The 22883-nt window shown below is 40.8% G+C and overlaps 6 protein-coding genes across 7 annotated transcripts; 2 read left to right on the plus strand and 4 right to left on the minus strand.

The window, feature by feature from the left end:
- Nucleotides 1-37: 37 nt before the first annotated feature.
- Nucleotides 38-3645, plus strand: LOC148177038 (protein argonaute-2-like). The gene is made up of 2 exons (XM_088032827.1): nucleotides 38-170; nucleotides 388-3645. Exons 1-2 carry the CDS (start codon nucleotides 155-157, stop codon nucleotides 3498-3500), a joined length of 3129 nt encoding a protein of 1042 aa, XP_087888953.1. The 5' UTR covers nucleotides 38-154; the 3' UTR covers nucleotides 3501-3645.
- A 78-nt stretch (nucleotides 3646-3723) lies between these two features.
- On the minus strand, nucleotides 3724-5649 carry LOC148177039 (ATP synthase subunit C lysine N-methyltransferase). Of its 2 annotated transcripts, none has more exons than XM_088032271.1 (4): nucleotides 5464-5649; nucleotides 5240-5410; nucleotides 5010-5191; nucleotides 3724-3913 (listed from the first exon to the last, which is right to left on the minus strand). In XM_088032271.1, the coding sequence occupies exons 1-4, from the start codon at nucleotides 5549-5551 to the stop codon at nucleotides 3764-3766; spliced, it is 591 nt and encodes a 196-aa protein (XP_087888397.1). In that variant the 5' UTR covers nucleotides 5552-5649; the 3' UTR covers nucleotides 3724-3763. The 2 variants fall into 2 exon arrangements, with proteins under 2 accessions (XP_087888397.1, XP_087888396.1); XM_088032270.1 differs by having other exon boundaries at nucleotides 5240-5419; nucleotides 5464-5644.
- An 18-nt stretch (nucleotides 5650-5667) lies between these two features.
- Nucleotides 5668-7103, minus strand: LOC148177040 (uncharacterized). Its single transcript, XM_088032268.1, has one exon. It carries the CDS (start codon nucleotides 7067-7069, stop codon nucleotides 5744-5746), a length of 1326 nt encoding a protein of 441 aa, XP_087888394.1. The 5' UTR covers nucleotides 7070-7103; the 3' UTR covers nucleotides 5668-5743.
- A 50-nt stretch (nucleotides 7104-7153) lies between these two features.
- LOC148177041 (tubulin gamma-1 chain-like) lies at nucleotides 7154-11517 on the minus strand. The gene is made up of 4 exons (XM_088032267.1): nucleotides 11358-11517; nucleotides 10818-11304; nucleotides 7462-8083; nucleotides 7154-7421 (listed from the first exon to the last, which is right to left on the minus strand). The coding sequence occupies exons 1-4, from the start codon at nucleotides 11404-11406 to the stop codon at nucleotides 7230-7232; spliced, it is 1350 nt and encodes a 449-aa protein (XP_087888393.1). The 5' UTR covers nucleotides 11407-11517; the 3' UTR covers nucleotides 7154-7229.
- Nucleotides 11518-11589: 72 nt separating this feature from the next.
- Nucleotides 11590-14736, plus strand: dtr (defective transmitter release). Its single transcript, XM_088033249.1, has 5 exons — nucleotides 11590-11691; nucleotides 11760-12315; nucleotides 12361-12511; nucleotides 12559-14662; nucleotides 14718-14736. The coding sequence occupies exons 1-5, from the start codon at nucleotides 11612-11614 to the stop codon at nucleotides 14734-14736; spliced, it is 2910 nt and encodes a 969-aa protein (XP_087889375.1). The 5' UTR covers nucleotides 11590-11611.
- Nucleotides 14737-16752: 2016 nt separating this feature from the next.
- Gbeta13F (guanine nucleotide-binding protein subunit beta-1) lies at nucleotides 16753-22845 on the minus strand. Its single transcript, XM_088032258.1, has 5 exons — nucleotides 22529-22845; nucleotides 18688-18777; nucleotides 17982-18191; nucleotides 17254-17902; nucleotides 16753-17194 (listed from the first exon to the last, which is right to left on the minus strand). Exons 2-5 carry the CDS (start codon nucleotides 18742-18744, stop codon nucleotides 17088-17090), a joined length of 1023 nt encoding a protein of 340 aa, XP_087888384.1. The 5' UTR covers nucleotides 18745-18777; nucleotides 22529-22845; the 3' UTR covers nucleotides 16753-17087.
- Between the last annotated feature and the right edge of the window lie 38 nt (nucleotides 22846-22883).

Genomic DNA, 22883 nt, shown 5'->3' on the forward strand with positions numbered 1-22883 from the left:
GCATAATTGCACAATATTACGACAGCGCTTCGTACAAAAAAGCCGAACAGGAAAGCTCCTCCTGCAAATTGTGCGCAGTTCTCGAGTGAAACGGAAGTGGAATTTGTGAATTATTCTCAAAAAAGTTCTTTTAGCAAGAAAAAAATCGCCAAAAATGGGTAAAAAGAAAGGTAAGTGAGTTTTAGAGCGTGGGAAATTCGAAATAGGGCCCTTGGGCAAAAATTACGCGTTTTTTACTGTCGGGGATTCCCCGTTGTCCATTCTAGAACATTCCTTTGTTCGCGTCACAAAGGAAAGTTTTACCTCAACTACTTGAATATTTGATGCACTTAAGATTTTTCTGAACATTTATTCGTGTCTTCCGAAGCTAAAATTTTCTTTTTTAAGGTCGTAAAGGGCAGCAATTTTCGGAAGGCCAAGCCCCCACTGAAGCAGGTGCCCAATCTACCCCTTTAGCCTCTGAGCCTTCTCCTCCCCAACCCCAGACAACCCAGTCGATGGCTGGGGAAAGAGGGGCGCAGCCTCAAGTGCCCCATCAAGGACAACAGCAGATGCGATCTCCTCAAGGCCATGAACAATCGCAAGTTGGTGGGAGGGGACAATTACCCCAAACTCCCCATGAATCGCAAACTGAGGGTTGGAGTAGAGGACGTGGTCAAGGTCGCGGCGCTCCACCAGCTCGTGGACCAAGTGGAGATTGGTCGCAACGAGGGCGTGGCCAAGGCCGCGGCGGTTCAACCACACCTGGACCAAGTGGAGATTGGTCGCAACGAGGGCGTGGCCAAGGTGGCGGCGCCCCATCAACATCTGAACCAAGTGGAGTTTGGTCGCAACGAGGGCGTGGCCAAGGCCGCGGTGCTCCAACTACACCTGGACCAAGTGGAGACTGGTCGCAACGAGGGCGAGGTCGAGGGGGTCGAGGCGGGGTTAGCCATCTTCAAGGTGGTGAAAGCCGTGACGAAGGCGGAGCTAAACGCAGTCAAGAAGTAGGTTGGGGCGGAGCCAGACCCCGAGGGCCATCAACATCTGCCGAGGCTCCTCCTGCTCCTCGCGAAGAGTTACCGGTATTGGATCCTTTAACAATCTCCGCCATCAAACCCGGAACGGTCGGAAGAGCAATAAGAATCGAGACCAACCACGTGCGTCTGAATCTAGGCAGTTTGACCACAGCCTATAGATACGACGTCAGTATCGAACCTCAGAAGAAACCTAAGAGGATGCTTCGTGAGGCTATGGAACTCTTCCGCCAAGCCTACTACCCGAGGAATCACCCGTCGTACGATGGTCAAAAACTGCTCTACAGCGCCAAGAGTCTACCACTGGAGAATGACACCATATCTGGTGCAGTGACCATCCAAACCGACCGTGGTAACGAAGAATTCAAGATCACTGTTAAACTAACAGGAACCCTTAGCCTCACTCCTTTACGTACATTACTACAAAAGAAAAATATGTCTCAGGACGAGGTTTTCCAATGCGTTGAAGTTGTTATGAGACAAGCGTACGTCAACTCCTTCGTCAATGTAGGAAGACGTTTCTACACTTCTTCAAACTACGATTTGGGTTGTGGGGCTGTAATGTATCTTGGGGGCTTCCAAGCAGCTGTCCAAGGTTCTGTACCTTTCATGAACGTGGATGTAGCACACAAAGCCTTCACGAAGAGCACAACTCTCATCAATTTAATCGTTGAAATGTGTAGTACCCGTAACAGACCTTTGACTGAGCAAGACGTCAAACACCAAAAATTCAACTTAAACATATGGCAAATTGAACAGATCAATGAGTACCTGCGTGGATTAAAGGTACTTTATGAAATTCCAGCATTGAAAAAAGTCTATCGAGTCAACGAACTTGTTGGTTCAGCTCGCGAAGAAAAATTCCAACATGAGAATAATACCATTAATGTCGAGCAGTACTTCCAGATCAAGTACCATATTAAACTACAGTACCCTCATTTACCCACAGTCTGGGTGGGCTCCAGAGACAAAAGAATTTGTGTCCCTATCGAATTCTGTAGGCTTAAAGAAGGCCAACCACTTGAAGGCAATCGAGTTCTGGGTACCCAGACGTCCAAAATGATCGGCTACTCGGCCACATCCACCACTGAACGGAAGAAGAAGATCCAAGGGGTTATGAAGACAGCCGCACACAACCAAAACCCGTACATCCAAGAGTTTGGGTTTTCCATCGGCTCCGACTTCGAGCGCTTGACTGGAAGAGTTCTAGATCCACCCACTTTGCAGTATATTGACGGAATAGTAAAACCAAGAAATGGTGCTTGGTGGGCGAAGAAGTTCAAAAACGGTGCGTCCATTAAGAAGTGGACTGTATTAGGCTTCGGGGTCCAGCAGGATCGCTTCAAGGACAAGATCAAGGAGTTGGCGAAGATGATCCTCGACTATGGAAATGACAGCGGCATGAAGTTTGCTCAACCAGCCCAGGAGCCCTTCGAGTACATCCGTAACGACCAAAGATCTCTGCTGACTGCCTTGGAGAAAAAGAGCTCTTTTGATCTCGTCGTCGTGGTCTTCACCCCAAATAAAGACTCGTACTACATGGTGAAACAAGTCGCTGAACAACGCATCGGCCTCCTCACCCAGTGCGTCAAAACCGACACCCTCTATAAGTTGAAAGAAACAACCGTTCGCAATATCCTCCTCAAGATCAACTGCAAGATGAACGGAACTAACCATGTCCTCCAAAACTTGGGACTCATCACTGATGAGCCCTGCATGGTCATGGGTGCGGATGTCACCCATCCCGGTCCTCAAGCACGAACCATCCCCAGCGTGGTCGCTGTTACTGCGTCCCATGACCGCACTGCCACCGGCTACAATATCTCAGTTACGATTCAAGAGCCAAGAACTGAGATCATCCAAGGGTTGGACCGGATCGTGCTCGAGAAACTCCATCGCTGCAAAGAGGCCCCTAAACGAATCTACTTCTTTAGAGATGGAGTCTCCGACGGGGAGTTCGAGCGAGTGAGGAACAGTGAAGTCGCCGCTATCAAGAAAGCCTGTCAGATCTTCTACAAAGGCGCCCCCCAGCCCAAGCTCACCTTCATCGTGGTTCAAAAAAGACATCACACTCGTTTCTTCCCGCTTGATAAAGACAGCTTCGCTGATAGAGACAAATACTGTAATGTTCCTCCGGGGACTTACGTGGACACTGTCATTACCGACCCCACCGCTCAGAATTTCTATCTTCTGTCGCATCAGAGTATCAAAGGGGTAGGCAGACCTACGAAGTATCAGGTGTTGTGCGACGAGAATGACCTGAGTACCAACGATGTGAAGATCCTAGCGTTTTACTTGTGCCATTTGTATACGAGATGTAACAGGGCGGTGAGCTACCCTGCCCCCACTTACTTTGCCCATTTGGCGGCGGATAGGGCGAAGGGGTATCTCCACGCCAAGCAGGTGGATCTTCAGAATTTGGATCAAAGATTGGTGAGAATCGAGGAGCGGTTTGCTACGAGGAATCCCATGTTCTTTTCCTAGGGGGTGGGTTTGACAAAATGGCGACTGGGCTATGGACGAGGATAATGCGAAGGAATATGTAATCTTAATGTAGTTTGTGTAATCATTTTATCAATATGTAATCTTGTGTAATGGTGTAATCAATAGATAGTTTGGGCATTCTAAACATTATTTTTTTCCCTATCCTTTTCAGTTCTTCGGACTACAAGTTTTTTTCTATATCTAAAATCTAAAAAAGATAAGGCAAAATTAAACAGTTTATTAATAAAACAACTCTTATAATTTTATTTGTCCTCAAATGAGTAAACCCAAACCGTGTCAATCCCATGCCCCACCGTCCTTATGGGCTTCTTCTTAGGCAGAGGGAAACGACACGCTATCACTCTGCAATCGGTTTTACACTCTTCCTCGAACTTCCTCTCTAAATCCTCCATCTATAGAAAAACAATGATTTGTATATTACCCCACATAATGGGCCACTCATGTGACAATAGTACCCCATTATGGAGGGCCCATGGTACCTCCATTATGGAGAATCCATAGTACCTTATTATGAAGGACCATAGTACCCCCTTTATAAAAATCCATAGTACCCTATAATTAATAACCATAAAACCCCATAATAAATGACCAAATAGTACCCCATAACAAATGATTAAATAGTACCCCATAATAAATGACCAAATAGTACCCCATAATAAATGACCAAATAGTACCCCATAATGAATATCTATAGGACCCATAATGTACCCCATAATGGATGAACAGGTACCCCATATGAATGACCATAATACCCAATAAAGAGTGACAAAATTACTTAACAACAGAAGACCAATACCCCATAAGAATGGCCATATAGCACATTAGAATGATCATAATACCCCATAATGGATTATCGCAGTATCCAACAAAGAATGAATACATATATAAACAATAATGAAAAAAATAGTACCTCATAATAAATATGGTCCCCTAATGAATGTCATATAGCATCCCATAATAATTCACCATAGAACCCCTAATGATTGACCAATACACCCTAAATAACGAGTGATCAAAAAGTTTTCAGATTATGGTAGGGTATGGGATGTTTTTGTTGAGTATGTGTTAGGTTTAATTGTAAAACTTTAAACTTATTAAATTACATTAAAGTTTTTGAAAGTTTAGACTTTGCCATTGAATTTAACGCTGTTAGTATGACTGTATTACAGACGGAAAAAATTGATCTATAGCCTACCCTAAACTGAAAACTTTTTAATCACCCGTTATAATGACAAAAGTTCCTACTAAGGAAGACCATAGTACCCCATAACGAGTGCCTAATCAGTTCACAATGAAGTACCCCATAACGAGTGCCTAATCAGTTCACAATGAAAAAAAAAGTACCCCAAATACGTTTGACCTTAGTACCTTTCATAATGGATGATTAGAATCCCATAGCGCATAGCCAAAGTACCCCGTAATGAACCACTATAATACCCAATAATATGTGACTACAGTACCCCAAATAGTACCCAAAACTCAACCAACCATTTGTCCAACCCCAAAAATCACAACATTGTCGTAGCTCCCAACATCAAAACGCCACAGATCCCTCCTATAGAACTCCGTCGTTCCCCTGAGCCCCTTTCTGAGGGCGTCGAGCTTCGAATACAAAACCAACCAGAAGTTTAATTCAACTCCATGAGCCACAAATCCACGTTTCGCGGTCTCTGTAAATTAAAACACTTAGAAGAAGTCGTGGGGGGCTGTAAACGTACCTAAGACAATTCTACCGTCACCGGAGCCCAAATCTAACAAGAGCCCCCTTCTTCCGCTCAGCGCCACCAGAATGTTGTCAATCTGGTTTTTCGTCGCTGGGATGTACGGTAGACAGAATTTTCGGAACGCGGGGCTCACAAATGATGCGCTGATCACAGTGAGACCCAGGGCTACGGCCCCTGAAAATGCATTTCAAACCGTGGAAAATTGAGGTTATGTTTACCGGTGACACCGACGAGGATTTTTCCTGTTGTGGTTACTTTGGGGGGCTTCTCAACGGTTGACGTGGAGAACTCGAGGGGTAGATTCATTTCTACAATCGTGGGGGGCTATCAATGCTATGAAATCATCACGATGGTTCTGGACGTAGGAGTGAGGTTAGAAACTATTAGTATTATCAGGGCGGGAATTAAAGACTTTAGAAGACTTCAATTAGTCTTAAATTCTATTCGTGTTATTTACATCGAGATTCAAAAGTGGGTATCGACCCAATTTCCACTATTTCACCGATTTGCGACGGCGATCTCAATTTCGGCCTTCTCTAGCTCGCTTAGGATTGTCTCAATACCATTCATAGCCTCCCTTGTGACAGTCACACACTTGTTGAAGTGCCCCCCGTTTCGCCCCCCTTCTTCGTACTTCTTTAGAGCTTCCTTATAGCATTTCCACGCTTCCTCGTACTTCTTTTTAGCGACAGCACAGTCTTCAGCCTTCTCCGAGCTCACAGTTTTATCAATAAGTCTCGAGCCTTCATTCTCATGCTGAAGAGCAACACTGAAGAGTCTATCCCCTTCCAATTTACAATCAATTGAAGATACGTGCTCTTGGTACGAAACGTGGTGCTTGACACTATCAGCCTCCTGAAACAAGAACTTCGCCTTGGCAAAGAGGTGGATGGACTCTTCGCACAACTCCAAAGTCCACGCCTTCGTTAACATCTCTTCAGCTTGAGCGACGAGCGTCTCCGCTTTGTTCCGCTGGATGCTATTGAGTATGGAAGTGTCCACGACCGCTTCAATAGCTGCGTCGAATTTCATAATAGCAGCCTCATGATCGCTCTTTCTCAGAAGAAGACCTTCTTGGTTGAGCTTCTTGGCGTCTTGGTTCATCTTCGCGTCCTTCGCAATCTTCAAATTGTCTTCGATCAACGCGATACTCTCCTCGCTTTTGGCCGACTTCAACGCTTCATCAAACTTCTTCACCGCGTCCTGGAACTGGACGGATCTCAACAGTTGCATGCCTTCGTTGTTCAAACTCTTGGCGCGTTTGTCTCCCTCCGTGGTCTCTTTCACGGTTTTTAACTTATGGGTGCTTTTTTGAAGATCTAGAATGGTGTGGTTGTCGTTCGCTTTCTGCGCCGCTTCCATGAACTTCACCGAGGCTTCGTTGTACTTCCCCAAGTCCATAAGCTTGCAACCGTGTTCGATCAACTTCTGCGCGTTCTGGTCTTCGATTTGCTCCTCAGTGTTCTCGAAGATGATCTCCACGACTCTTGGTCCGGTCTGTTTTACCTTCAGAACGTGCGATTTTGTTGAATGAGACAGTTGGGTGTGGTGTCCGTCGAGGAAGCTCTTGTAGTTCATTCTGAAGATGTCTGCAGACCCGTTTTTGAAGAGGACTTTCATTGAGAAGGGGCAAGTTGAAGACAAAACTGAGAAGTCGATGGTTTTCTCGATGCAACTGAAGGATGGTATTGTCGTTTCTTTGAAGATTTTCTCTGGACGGAGATCTCCGAAGTCGAAGAAGTCGATATCGAAGGCAGTGATGGAGACAATGTCGGTGGCAGTTGAGTTGCGAATGCGAATGATGGCACTTACAGTGGTCCCCATTTGTTGTTTGTAATTTGACACTGACACTGACAATTTTGACTGTAATGTCAAGATAAGATAAGATTTGATAGCGCGAAATACAAATTTCCTAAACAAACATTTTATTATAAATAACCTAACAAGCTTAGAATATCAAAAATCGAACAGAGAGCATGGCACTTTAACTCTGCCCCCAGGTGCAGTAGTCCTCCCTGGTGGCGGCGGTGTACTCATCAACCAAATCCTGGACAACCTCCCGACTGGAGTCCAACTCATCCAGATTATCCTTAAACATCTCCTCCTTCCGGAACTGATCCAGGAAAGCCTCCCTCTTTCGCAACTTATCGTACTGTGCCAAAGCCCTATCAAACAACTACAAACAAATTAGTTGTCTCATCGTCACACCGACTTACCGAGCTGATATTTGTATGGTTGGCAAGCATGAGCCCCGACACTCTATGCGCCGTTTGAATATACGGACTCTTCCTCGAAAGCGCCACCTGGATACTCGCGGGCCCCCACGGAATAAACTGCGCGAGCTTCCTTTCCCGGATCCTCTGCAGCGACTTGTGCACCTGCGTCGGGTCCACCTCCCCTTGAATAATATTCAAAATTGAGATGAAACAATGCTGGGAGTTGCGGTCTTGGGCTGTTGAAACCATCATGTTCTTAGGCTGGAGGAGGCGGCGCATCACGTCCAACACGGTGGTTTTCCGGACGTTGACTTCGTCGGTGTCGGTGGAGAGAGGGGTGTAGCCGGTCATAAGAAAGTGGAGGCGGGGGGTGGGTATCAACGGGGCGAGAAGACCCATGAGGTCGTTGTTCATGTAAGAAGGATAACGGAGGGTGGTGGTGGAAACTGACATTATGGTACTGACGAGACTGTTGATTTGGGTGAAGGTGGGGTTCTGGATACGGAGGCGGTCGGCGGCGATGCGGTTGAGGGCGGTGTTGTCGAGGACCACGACGGAGTCCGCGGACTTTGTGAGGCGTTTGAGGGTGAGAAGGGAGTTATAGGGTTGAACCACCACGTCACTGCAAAAATCATGATCAGGTGATCAATGCGCACAATCCTTCCTTCAGATACAAAGAAGTGATCAAAATTAAAACCGAGATGATCATATCAGAGTAATTCTAGATGGTGTTTAAATTTTTCCAAAGACAAACAAATGATCAAAACCAAGTCAATAAGTGGATCAAAATCAGTCAACAATTCGCAACAGATGATCAAATCAAATCGCAAGATCATGTATCAACGATCAAATCACAGCGTTTTAGGTAGAAGATGCGATCATATCAGAATCAGATAATCTACGTAGTCATCGAGATTAAAGAATTACTCATTCTTGATTATGTAATGATCATATTAAAAAAGATTCCAAAAGATCTAAATTATCAAATCAATTTGACTACCTCATAATGAAAATCATACGAATATTCTGTGAATCAATATTAAACCATTACATCATAAATCAGAATTCATACTCAAAATTTGAACCTATGATTCTGTAACAATCATATCAAGTTGCAAAAAGATCTAATGATGAAATCAATGTAATAACCTCATGATCAAGATCACATCTTTGGCAGATCATAATCATATCAAATATGAAACCACAGCGTTCTAAACAGAAGATATCACATCATATCAGAATCAGACAATCTACACTACGCAGCGATCAAAATCAAATGATTGTTTACTCAATTATACAATTTTAAATGATCATATTAGAAATTATCCTCAAAATTTAAACTTATGATTATGTAATGATCATAACAATAAAGGTTTCAAACAGATTTAAATGATCAAATCAATTTAATAACCTTATGATCAAGATTATCGCAATTTTCTGTAGATCAATATCAAACCATCGCATGATGGTAGATTATAATCACATCAAATATCAAATCACAGCGGTTTAAACAAACGGTATCACATCATATCAGAACCACACAATTTACACTACGTAGCGATCAAAATCAAATGATTATTCACTCAATGATACCACTTTAAATGATCAAATCAGAATTCACCCTCAAAATTTTAACTTATGATTATGTAATGATCATTACAATGGAGGTTTCAAACAGATTTAAATGATTAAATCAACGTAATGACCTTATGATCAAGATTATCGGAATTTTCTATAGATCAGTATCAAACCATCGCATCATGGTAGATGATCATATTAAATATCAAATCTCAGCGGTTTAAACAAAACGTCTCACATCATATCAGAACCAGACAATCTACACTACGCAGCGATCAAAATCAATGATTGTTTACTCAATTATACAATTTTAAATGATCAAATCAGAAATTATCCTCAAAATTTAAACTTATGATTATGTAATGATCATAACAATGAAGGTTTCAAACAGATTTAAATGATCAAATCAATTTAATAACCTTATGATCAAGATTATCGCAATTTTCTGTAGATCAATATCAAACCATCGCATGATGGTAGATTATAATCACATCAAATATCAAATCACAGCGGTTTAAACAAACGGTCTCACATCATATCAGAACCACACAATTTACACTACGTAGCGATCAAAATCAAATGATTATTCACTCAATTATACCACTTTAAATGATCAAATCAGAATTCACCCTCAAAATTTTAACTTATGATTATGTAATGATCAATACAATGGAGGTTTCAAACAGATTTAAATGATTAAATCAATGTAATGACCTTATGATCAAGATTATCGGAATTTTCTATAGATCAGTATCAAACCATCGCATCATGGTAGATAATGATCATATTAAATATCAAATCTCAGCGGTTTAAACAAAACGTCTCACATCATATCAGAACCAGACAATCTACACTACGCAGCGATCAAAATCAAATGATTGTTCACTCAATTATACAATTTTAAAGGATCAAATCGGAATTCATTCTTAAAATTTAAATTTATGATTATGAAGTGATCATATCAGTAGAGGTTTCAAACAGATTTAAATGATTAAATTAATGGAATAACCTCATGATCAAGATTATCGGAATTTTCTGTGGATCAATATCAAACTATCACATTATGGCAGATAATGATCATATCAAATATCAAATCACAGCGTTTTAAACAAAAGGTCTCATATCATATCAGAATCAGACAATTTACACTACGCACTGATCGAGATCAAATGATAATTCACTCAACTACACAACTTTAAATGATCAAATCAGAATTCATACTCAAAATATAAACTTATCATTATGTAATGATTATATTAAAGAAAGTTTCAAACAGATCTAAATGATCAAATCTATGTAATAACCTCATAATCAAAATCCACCAATCCTGGCTGATCATGATCATATCAAATATCAAATCACAGCGTTTTAAACAGAAGATATCACATCATATTAGAATCAGACAATCTAGCCTACGCAACGATCGAAATCAAATTATTATTCACGCAATTAGGCCACTTTAAATAATCAAAACATAATTCATACTCAAAAGTTGAATTTATGATTATGTAATGATCACATCAAAGGAGGTTTGAAACTCATTAAAATGATAAAATTAATGTTATGTGATTAAAATCACACAAATGAATTTTCTGTGGATCAATATCAAACTTTTCCATGTGATCAAAATCATGGCAGATCATTATTTCCTAAAAATAGTTACATACATATTACAAGATCAAAATTGCAGCACTCTGACCAATCAAGTCAGGCAATATTCTAAGTTATCAGATTATAATTTTGATCAACGATCAATATCAACTTTTGATGGCACTCACCTAATCTCATCCAAATTGGGGAACACGCTGTAAGTCTGCACCAACTTTTTGGGGAACCTATCAGACAACTTCTCCAGGATGTTTGATCCCATTCCTGACCCAGTGCCCCCAGCAATGGAGTGACACAATACGAATCCCTCCAAACTGTCACTCCCATCAGCCTCCCTATCAATGATATCAAAAATCTCCTCATTCAACTTCTCCCCCTGTCCATATCCACTCGCCCAGTTGTTCCCCGCACCGCCTCCATTCTTCGACAAAAACACATTCTCCTGATTATACAACTTTGAATAAGGTGAATTTAAGATGGTGTTGATCACACGGGGCTCCAAATCAAGAAGCACAGCGCGAGGAATGTAGTGCTCATCATCAGCTTGATAGAAAAACACGTCCTTGCGATCAATACCTTCAGTAGCGAAATCCTCGAGAATTCCTTCAGGATTTATCCCGTGTTCCGCACAAAGACGCTTCCAGAATTCAAAACCAACTAAAAAAAAACGAGCATAACCTCAAAAAACATAAACAAACACAAAGACTTACTCTGGTTGCCGCATTGGCCCAGTTGGAGGGTTATCATCTCGCAGGGCATTCTGGGGGCTGCCTCACGAGCAATTTAAACGATTTCCGGAAGAAAATAGGCGCGACTTGACAGCTTTGACAGTTTGAATGCGCCCAAAATTTGAAAGATTAACCAAAGGTTGTGATTGGTCCTCATCTTCAACGCTCCCATAGGTGGAGAAATGACAGTTTCCACGCACGAAATTCAAATTGTTTTATCAATAATTCGGGAAAAAATGTCGGTGGCGGCGCAAAATCCGCTCCAGAATGAACAAAACACGAATTACGGGCTCAAAGACCTGTTCAAAGGACCCAGGTGAGAACAAACTGTTTTTTAAGAAAACAGGACCGGAGTGGGAACAGGACCGTAACGAGATTTTTCAGGATGACGAAGGAGTACCTTTTGAAGCACTGCAAGGAGTTGAAACTGTACCACACCCCGCATTTGAACGACGTTCTTTATTTACACTTTAAAGGGTTTTCTTATATCGAGAACTTGGAGGAGTACACGAGTTTGAAATGTTTGTGGCTAGAAAACAACGGGATTCTAGAAATTAGCGGTTTGGACGCCCAATCACAACTGAGGAGTCTGTTTCTACACTACAATTTGATCAAGAAGATTGAAAATCTTCACAACTGTCCATTACTAGACAATTTAAACTTGGCCTACAACCAAGTGAAAAAAATCGAAAATTTGGACTGCATCGAAAAGCTCCACACTCTCAACTTATCGCATAATTACGTAGAAACAATCGACGATATTAAACACCTCGAAAAACTCCACGAACTGTCAGTTTTGGACTTATCCAACAACCACTTGGACGACCCTCTATTGGTTGAAGTGTTGGCAAACATGCCGGAGCTCCGAGTTGTGAATCTTATGGGAAACCCAGCGATAAGAAAGGTCCCCGCTTATAGAAAAACAATGATTTTAGCTTGTGTAAGTATTTTTCAAATTTTAACGTAATACAGCGCCATCTCTTAGAAAAACCTGCAATATTTGGACGACCGGCCGGTTTTTCCCCGAGACCGCGCATGCGCCGAAGCTTGGCAACGTGGCGGTATGGCTGAGGAGAACGCAGAACGGCAACGTTGGAACGAACGCGAACAAAAAAGAATCATGGATAGCGTTGACGGTAAGACTAGTTTAACTCTTCAATGTAGTCAAAATGACTTTTGACAGCTCTCATCGCCATGAGAGACAGAAGAAGAGCAGAAGCGGCACGTCAGACGCCGCACAGTGACAGCGGCGTCGGGACCTCCGTCGTCGACTCCGAAAACGAAAGTAAAGGATCTGATAGCAGCTCAGAAGAAGAAGAAGAAGAAGAAGAAGAAGATTTCATGGCAGATAGACAAACAAGTGAAGACTACTCACAGTACCGAGAGCGCATCTTTGATTTTGAGCCGAGAGCTGCAGGAAGACCGCTCGTTGAAGAAATTGAAGAAACAGTAGGCGAAAAGAAGAAGAGTCGAAGCGTTGATCCCGAGAAGTTGCGCGAACTGTTGAAGGAAGAAATCAACAAGGAGAAGGAGGAGGAGGATGATGATCTGGGCGAGTGCTTCAGGAATTTGATGATCGCGGAAAACGTGGAAAAGGAGAAAAATACATTAATTGAAGAAATTGAAGATGAAGAAGAAAGCGCACTGATTGAAAAAATAGTTGATACAAATGAAGAAACCAGAAAAAAACTTACAATGGCAGAAGAAATCAACACGAAACTGGAAACTGAAGTTAAAGAAAACCAAGAGGAAATATCGGAAAAAGATGAACCTGAAACTGATGAGAAGAAAGTGGAAAAAGAAAGTCACTTTAACATACTGGCTGAAGAAACCGATCATAGGAATGAAGAAACAGAGACAAAAAAAGAAGAAATAGAAGCAAAGAATGCAGAAACAGACTTGAGTATTAGCAATAAAGATTCAGGAGAAGAAACCGGAAGAAAACTCATCGCAGCCGTCGATCAAATGGCGGAAGAACTCAATACGAAACAAGCAGCAGCAAAAACTGAAGATGAAGAAAAGCAAGAAGACGAAAGACTCTTCATTACAAATGATGAGAAAAAAGAAGAAAGAGAAAACGACGATACCCACACACTGCTAGAAGAAACACAGGACACGAATGAAGAAATAGAACTAAAGAATAAAGAAACAGACTTGAGAAGTAGCAATGAAGATCTAACACAAGAAACCGGAAGAAAACTCATTGCGGCCGTCGATCAAATGGCCGAAGAGATCAACACTATACAACCCGAAGAAGAAACTGAAGATGAAGAAACCCAAGAAGATGGTAGACGTGTCGTTGCTGCCATCACGAACATGCTCAAAGAAGATGATGAGAAGAAAGACGAATCAGAAAATCTAGGAAGGATCTTCCTCGACGCTGTCAACAGAATGGGAAGAGAAATCTATGAAGATAGAAAAGAAGAAAGACGTCAAAATCAGGACAGAAAAGAAGAGAGACGTCAAAATCAAAACGACGCAAATGCAGAAGGGAAGCTTGTTTCATCTATTGGAGTAACAACTATCTTTGAAGAAGAAGAAGAAGAAGAAGAAGAGCGTTACTACGAAAAACTTGACACCTCCACGAGCACAGACTTCGACCACCTTCTGGATAGAAACGACGGCCATAAAACTCTTCAAACTCTCTCCGATCACTTCCTAACGAAAGAAGATCTTCCGAAGCCGTTCTACGTCGAAGAACTGGATCGTGCCAATCCCGATCGACAATACCGGGAAATCCTCGAATGGAAGTTGAAGATAAATGAAGAAAGGAAGATGGTTTTGCTGCCGATCAAGAAGAGGAGGATTGAAGTTGATGAAGACGACGAGTTGTACGAGTTGATTGAAGCAATGAAGAAAGATGAAGAGTTTTCTGTGGTACCACCGCGGGATATAGTTGAAGAAGGCGACGTTGTTATGTTTCCAAGATTGGCGATTGAAGATGTCAAAGGAGAGAGTGCTAGTGAGATGGCTCAAAGTATTGCGAGCTTGAGGAAGGACATGGCGGGATTTTGTAAGGACATCGAGGAGTTTATGGAGCAGACGAAGATGCGAGGGAAGGAAATGAAGATGAAGAGTCGGAAGGAAAGTGAAGATGAAAATAATACGAAAAGAAACGAAGAAGTACACATAGATGCAACAAAACAAGATGTTGACACAAGAAGCACAAACAAATATGAAATAAACGAAAAAATTGAAGAAGTACAGCAACACGAAGAAAGTGAAGAAATTCTTCCAGTCATAAAACGCGAAATTAAGTGTACCTTAGAAATGCAGTTGACAGACATGTAAAGTTGTTAAATAAAATGTTTAATGGCCGCGTTCTTTAATTCACATGCACAGATATCTTATTCTTTCTTGATGTCTATGTTCACATGACGTTGAAAGAAGGAACTGTCAGGTTTGGTTGGTACTACTGTCAGTAATATAGTGACATGGTAGACAACCTCTTAAGATAAAAGTAACTAAACTGAAGGGTTTAGTTTTCGGTCGTGTTAATTGAAAGTAACTACAGTAGAGTGAGTGACATGGGGGGGGGGGTGGGGGCAACCTTTCAAATAAAAAATCACTAAATTGAAGAGTTTAGTTTTCGGTTGTGTTAGTTGGATAAGAATGAGGCGACTATAGTAGTGAAATGGTGAGCAACCTCCTACGATAAAAGTAACTAAATTGAACTGTTCAGTTTTCGGTCGTGTTAGTTGGAGATAATTACTGTAAATGAGTGGCATGGTGGGCAACCTTGATGGTTAAAAGTCACTAAATTGGGGTGTTTAATTTTCGGTCATGTTGATTGGATATAAGAGACTAAGCCAACTGTTGTTTATTTATTTATTACGTTACAATATAACATATAGTTTGCTATAGTAGTCATACACCATACGCTTTTAATTTAAATCATTAACAATAAAAAAAGTACAATCTAACCTACTTTGAAAAAGGCATGCCACCACAAGAATGTATAAAATTCTGTGACTACACGCTGATGCGAAACATAACGAAAATTTTTGTATTTGAATGCGCCATATTAGAATTAGTGCCGGGCCACGTGTCCGGTATTTATGACGTCGCGTATAAAAGAATAAAAAAATGTAACGAGGGACAAAGTGTTGCGAGAAAATCTAAAAACCAGCGTTTAAAAAAATGCTACAATGCGCAGTTTGTGCCCAAATTTGAAATAATAGCGGTTGATTATAATCGAGACAATAAAATTTTTATTTTTCTTGTTTAATATTCATATTTGTGACATGACTTATAAATATAAAAACACCCGCGCTCGCCGGACAGGTCTGCCAACTTGAGGAGCCGAAATCCCCAAATCGGTGGCTGGAGGGGGGTGTATGATATATGTATAAAAGCGAGGCGTGCGTCGAATCAATTTGCTCGGTGTTCCCTGAAGGTGCACATATAAAAAATCGAAACGCCGAACAAATTGGGGATTCGCGCAGCGGCGACCAATAGATGAGCCCTTTGGTCGACTGATGGAGTGTCGGAAAATGTAAATTGGTCGCGGCTACGAGAACATCCGAACACACGGCGGCCCTGGACCTGTCTCAGCCACAATCGTCCAAAATTACTACCATACAAATTCACTAATAAATTATCGGGCGTTGGCGGGACGCATCGCTCCAAGAAATTTCAAATGCGTCGCGCCAACCGCTGAACGTGCATCAAAAAAAAATGTGTGAATTTGGCTTTATAAAACAGTTTCTTTGTGTCGAGAGTTTGTAAACATACATCACTGTTTTTCACATTCAATCAATGACAAGCAGAAGCTATTATATCGTAAGTTTTCCTATTTAAGACATGATGATGGCTGTATCCTAAAAAATGCAAATACAATAAGGAACTCAATATTTACAAGAACGAAACAAGTGATTTAATCACGTGATGATTTTTTTGGGGATTTTGTTTTTTGTATGAAGTGACGAAATTAATGGAACACTGTTTTTAACAGGTTTAAATATTGAGGCAGTATCTCAAAAACTTTGATTTTTACAACCTGCCAGTTCTTACACAAACGCATTTGGTTATGACGTCACAATCAATTTGGTACTTTGTGACGCTGACTTTTTCTGAGGTTCTGTGCGAAAAATTTCAGGTTTATGGCACATGATTTGTGTGTAAAGTTTCTTTTTGGTAATACCCGACTAGTAGCATATGCCATGAAATCAAAATTATTGCATTTTTATATGGACAAACAGGCAGAAAAATCTCTCTCACTCACGCCCAACCCAATTTCGCTCATGTAAAAATGCAAAAACTTTTACTAAACATTGGTCGTGTGTTAGTTTTGCACTTCTCTAACCAAAAGACTTGGAACTAATACACTCCAGAATCCACGAACCGTCTCACCCACATCACAAAAAAACTAAAAAAAAAAAAACTAAAAATACTGGTTTATTAAATTTTCACATTTTTTTTCTTTAAAATACTCGTAAATAAATACAGTCGAAGCATGGCTTCAGACAGAAATTATAACAATACCTTACAGTAAACAATAATCACAAACTACCTTATAAAAATGAAGACTACATAAGCGAACGACGACTATAACAGATAAAATCCTATAGTACAAAATTCAAATAAAAAAAATGTACTTGTGACTGGTTTAAATGCTGAGAGCCATGGAAGAAACTCTTTGGAAAAAGAAAGAAAAAAGACTGTGATGCAGGTGAGATACGAATAATTACATGTAATTTTTGGCAACACTGTCTAGTTCCAAATGCGCAGGAAACTGTCCCAAGATCCTGTTCCTACCGCCATCCCGTTCTCTGTAACTCCTAGACAGCTGACGCGATTGTCGTGGCCTGCGAGGATACCTGCAACAAATTGTCGGCGACGTCAGTCCCTTCATCATCCTAAAGCGCGTCTACCCTACCTGCTCTTTCGGTCTTCATCGAATCCCAAACGTTGCAATTGAAATCGTCGTAGCCAGCCAATAGCAGCCGCCCCGACTTGCTGAACGCCACACTGGTGATCCCGCAAATAATGTTATCGTGGCTGTACATCGCCAACTCCTGGTCCGCCCTGATATCGAAGAGTCTACAAGTGGCGTCGTCACTACCCGTCGCAAACGCAAAACCATTAGGAAAGAACGTGACGGCATTAATGTCCGACTCGTGTCCAGGGAACGTTTGCTTGCATAAGCCTTCTCTGATGTCCCATAATTTCGCCGAAGCGTCGCACGCCCCCGAAACGAACGTACGCATGTCGGGCGACAACGACAGCGACATGACGTCGCCTGTATGACCCAAGAACGACGTACTTTGTTGTCCCGTTTCTATGTCCCACAGGGCGCAGCTCATGTCGCCTGAACTAGTGACAATTTGGTTGTCGTCTAAGAAGCGACAGCAGCTAAGATAGCCGGTGTGACCGGGCAGTTCTCTGCTCACTCGGACGTTGCCTTCGCGAGTTTTTAGGCTGTAGATGGAGCATATGTTGTCGAGACCGCCACAAGCGACGTAGCTGCCCGATGGGGCGTACGCGCACGTCATCACCCATGATGACCGCAGGGGGATCGCGTGAACCTATAAACAAACATTTTAACACAGGCGTACACCAATCGACCCGTAGTTTGATAACATCCTGGTCGCGGCACTAAATTACCTTATTGGTGGTGTGGGAATCCCAGACGATGAGTTTACCATCTTGGGAGGCTGAAACGAGGTTGCGGCTGTCCGAACCCCAATGCATGGCGTAGATTTTCGCCAAGTGACCCCGAAGGGTGCGTCTAGTTCGCATTTGCACCCTTCCGATGGGCTCAAGGCTGGCAGTCGCCTGGACCAAAGACGTGTCGCACGCCGCCTTCCGGGCATCCTAAAATCCAATACACAATTTTAGACAAGGAAATGGTGGCAAAAAAACTAAAATGCAACAACTGGCCCAGAGCCCCCAATTTGTTGCTTTTTCGCAACTTGGCAACCCCTCGCGTCTCCTCCAATCCGCGCCTTCCCCATCCGGCAACGTCGCCTTCGAAGGGTATATAATCTAAGCGAGAGGGCGGGGTAACGGATCAATACAACATGGCAGCCGAAGCCGACTGTCTGACAGACACCGCACGTGCGTGAATGCTTTACTTTCTGCGTGACCAGTTGCGTGAATTCGCACGCAAAATGCAACAAAAGCCTGCACTCTGATCCTTGACCCCTCCCCTCTCTCGCGAGCTTTATAAAATTATTTGAAAGCGTCTTGCATAAAGCCCGAGGGAAGATGTGAGGTTATGACACGAAACATCGAATGTATTATCTTGATGAGGTTTATCAGGAGGCAATTTTCTCAGGGTTTTGGGGGGCGGTCAGATGATAATACTTACTCTGATCGCATTTTTGAGTGTTTCGGCTTCTTGTCTTAAAGAATCCAATTCGTTCATACTGCCCAACACTCTCTATGGCACAACGAACGCCTGCAAAATTATAGAAGTTAGATTATTGCGATTTTAACAAAGGCTTTAGGTACGACAAATGGGTCACAGAAATATACAAAACATATCGCAAACGTTGTCATGTCTAATCTTGTTTATCAATAAATCGTCACTCAAGAAATTAAACTTACTGCGAAAAAACCTGAATTATCTTAGTTCAAGTGAGTGACTAAAATCGTTTATTTAAAAAACCGCGCTCGATTGGATAGTAACGCCCACGTTTTGTTATTGGTCTAATCTTCGACGTGACATAACTTATAACCAATGGGAGTCCATTAAACTTAAGTTTGGACAAATAACAATTACGCTAGATTTGAGCGACAATTCAAAGTGAAAATAAATAGCTAAAAAAGTTTTTAACAACAATCAATTACTTTTTAGCTAGTGTTAAATACACTAACTAAACTGTTCTTCTTTTAGTAAGAGGAAACAATTGTGTTGTTTAGTTATTTTTCAGAATGACTTTTTAGCTAAAGTCCGTTTTTTTATTAAAAAACCACCAACACCGCACTCTCCCACCACTTTACAACCGACAACGTCGTCGATGGTGACTTTTTGGTGATAAAATCAAATAGGTTAGTTGCCTAATTGACAATTTGATTACACAAAACGGCCTTTTAGGCTGTGCCGAATCTTTTTACTATTAAATCCTTTGATTTGCAATCCAACAGACTGTAAAAGAAAGGTTTTTAACGGAAACACTGCCTAATTTTCAGAAATGTCAAAAATTTGACAACTATTTTCTTACCAAAAATCTCCCTAGGCAACGTTGCCGGTTATAAGGCAGGGGAAGATTGCGGTGTTGGTGGTTTTTTTAAAAAAAAACGGACTTTACTAATGTTTTACTATTACTATTTTCTCTAAAATCGAATACACGTTTTTATCCAATTCTTGATAGCAATAACCAATAATTGTAACTTAGTTACCATAACGTAGGTTAACTATAGATCTTTTAAGTAATATCTAAAATAACAACTACAAATATAGCTATTACATAATATGTAAATTAGTTTTTAGTTACAGATTACTCATGAGTTGGCCAACTTTTTGGTAATTACTAACTCATTCATTCATTTTTATAAAACGTGAACTCATGTCAAGGTTAATTAAAGAAGTAGCTATTTTCAACCAAATTAACCGACTTTTATTAACCGGAAGAAATATGCATAACTAAATGAATCGTAAAACCAATGAACATTAAAAATTACTACATAACTGATTTATAGTTATCAAGTTACTTGGCAGATTAGTTAACTACACTACCGCCCAAAAGTATTTGCCCACCGACACATTTTGTTAAGTAACTCCAAAATAATTTCTTTTTTCCGCTTGTTTGGCGTTTTTTGTTTTCAGGTTTATAAACTTCATTGATGCTAACAGCATTTTTTTTCTTTTTTGATGTTTTTGAAAATATCTTTTTTTTTTATTTTTTAAATACCTTTAAAAATTTTAACAAAGACATCGTTTCACATATTTTCACAATCCACCAGCCTATAAATTAAATGCAAATACCAAAGTGTCGATAATTATATTTTGAAGTGGACAAATACTTTTGATTGGTAGTATACATATTTGATAGTTGAATGTAATTTGACTTAAATTCATTAGGTTTTGAGGCGAGCATTAGCGAACTATTATTATATTATTATTATATTACTATTATTATATTAGCGAGTTATTTTTCTTTCATCCAAATTAGTTAGATTGTATTTTAATCTTTATCATCTTAATTAACTATAACTCGTATCAACAAGTTGGTGAGATCAACACTTAAAATTTGAAAGTTATTAACTAATTCTTAGTTACATTTGGTTTTACTGTTACTTACGGGTCGATTTCAAGTCACTGCGTTAACGCAAATTTGCAACCGTTGCCATGGTATGAGCAATGTGATTGGCGTTGCTATGTTGCAAATGGGATTTGCAATAACGCAAGTTACTTCTTAGACGAATAGTTCGTGCATTGCAAGCATGTTTAAGATTACTTTAACGAGTTAACAATTTTCATCAAACGTATGCAATGTAATTATGTTAACCATTTAATAGCGATTTAATTAATTCACTTATAATTTCCATTCTAAGCAGGCCATGCTTTTTGAACATTTTTTTTTGCACAAAAAACCATAAAACCTGTCAAATATTTAGTTTTCAATCAGTATATTGAATATGAATGATATTGAATCACTCGGTATATTGATAATTTACCAATTGATTTTCAGTTAGTTTTTATTTAGCTAATCGCCAACTGAACTTTATAAACTAATTCTAGTTAAATTAATATTTTATCAGCTATTAGAAACTGTACTAACTGTAAGTTACGCCAACAGTTAAATTTTTAGTTAATAGTTAACGGGTTAACAGTGGCAGGTAAATGTTACAAATTTGGTACTATCTATTAGAGTAACTAACTAGAAGAATGTTGAAACATTAACGTTTTTAACTATCGCATTTAGTCAATTCAAGTGACAAATCTTTAGGGCCCTTTGATTGGTTAATTGAGATTCTTTTTAGCTCAATTAAAAAGTGGCGCCAAAATGAGCCAATCGCACTAATTGTGTTAATCCCACCCACACCCCGCCATTGGTCAAAACCGACCACTTTTATTGCTAGATTCTCCTAAATAAATTACAAATGTTTAGTTTCTTTCTCGCGAATTGAAAGAACCAATCACATTTAATTTAATCTTTCAACATTAACACCTGAAAATGTTCCATTCGCGAACATGTCTAAAAATAATCACATTCGAAGCTGGAAGTCTCCATTACCAGCGAAAATATCAGTCTGCTATGGAAAAGAAACAAAAGCTCGTGATGTCATAAATGTCAAAATTTGATTTATAGGCCACATATTTATAAACAAAAAGTGGTAAAATTGTGCTTCTACGATATTTTCATGAAGTTGTGTTTATTTGATTCGTCTGACCTACATCTGCCAATTGTTGCTTTAGTTGCTAGCTTCACGGTGAAACAATAGACGACAATAGAGTTCGATTGACTTATCTTGGGGTATACCAAGTGGAAGGGAAGTTTGAGGTTATGTCGGGGAAAAATGGCGGAGGCCGGCCATTTTGAACAGAAAGCGGGAAAACAAATAAATTCAATCGGTTGGTTAAGTTTGTTGACGACTTGATTAGATAAAACGAAGAATGCAATCGGGAAGTCCGCCTTGGATAAATACGGTGCGTCAGCTGCAAAGTTCGTTGAGTCACTCTATATTTCCGCGCGAAAATTCTCCCGGAAATCGCACTTGTTACGCCACTGGCAATAAGGGGTCACTTTTAATCATTTTCCTGTTTTATCAACGTTTTGTGGTCGCACACGGTCGTCATAACCCATCTTAAAAACACACCTACGTCACTGTACTACTATTGGCCCATTTCTCCAAAATTTGAAAAAGAATCCTTTAAACTTCCCGCCAACGTTTAAAATTAGGATTTTGTTTTTTGGACACACCTACGCCCTTAACAAAATTATAAACATTGCTTTGAATCGCGGGTCCCCGCCGGGGGGCTGCCGAGGGGCAGCGGCACCCCCGCCCCCGACGGAGGCTCGAATCGGGGGCAGAAACCCGCAATTCGTCGTTTTTTCATCGTCGAATAAAAATAAATTGACAGCCGCCATGACAGTCGCTGCACCTGCTCGAAACGTTCATTTGTTTCGGGTTTTTGGGTTTCGAGGCACACTGCGATCGGCGTCGGGGGCGGAATGGGGGCTGTTGGGGGTGGGAGCACTTACTTTTCCAATCGGCTTCGGCTTTCCCAATCCACTATAGACTATACTATCCTATTGTGATCGTCACAAAATCACGAATACATCCGCTTACACCCATACAAATACACTCGTCCACTAATTATGAACATGTGAGATTATTTCTTGAACGGTTCATACACTAAACGACACTATTCACGCACCTAAATCACACCGAAATGTTTTAAAACGCGAATTTCCTTCTCGCTTTCCTACTTGGGTGCGGTGCGAGAATCGCCGGTGCCCTTGCGGTAACGATTCTAGTCCCCGATTCGTGACGTCAGAGCTGCCATTTGCACGAACACAGTGACATCTAGAGGGCACGCGCGCAACGGTTCGGCGC

Source organism: Gnatocerus cornutus, chromosome 3 (genome assembly GCF_029298725.1).
Source record: "Gnatocerus cornutus isolate USDA-ARS CGAHR chromosome 3, icGnaCorn1.1, whole genome shotgun sequence".
NCBI lineage: Eukaryota > Metazoa > Arthropoda > Insecta > Coleoptera > Tenebrionidae > Gnatocerus > Gnatocerus cornutus.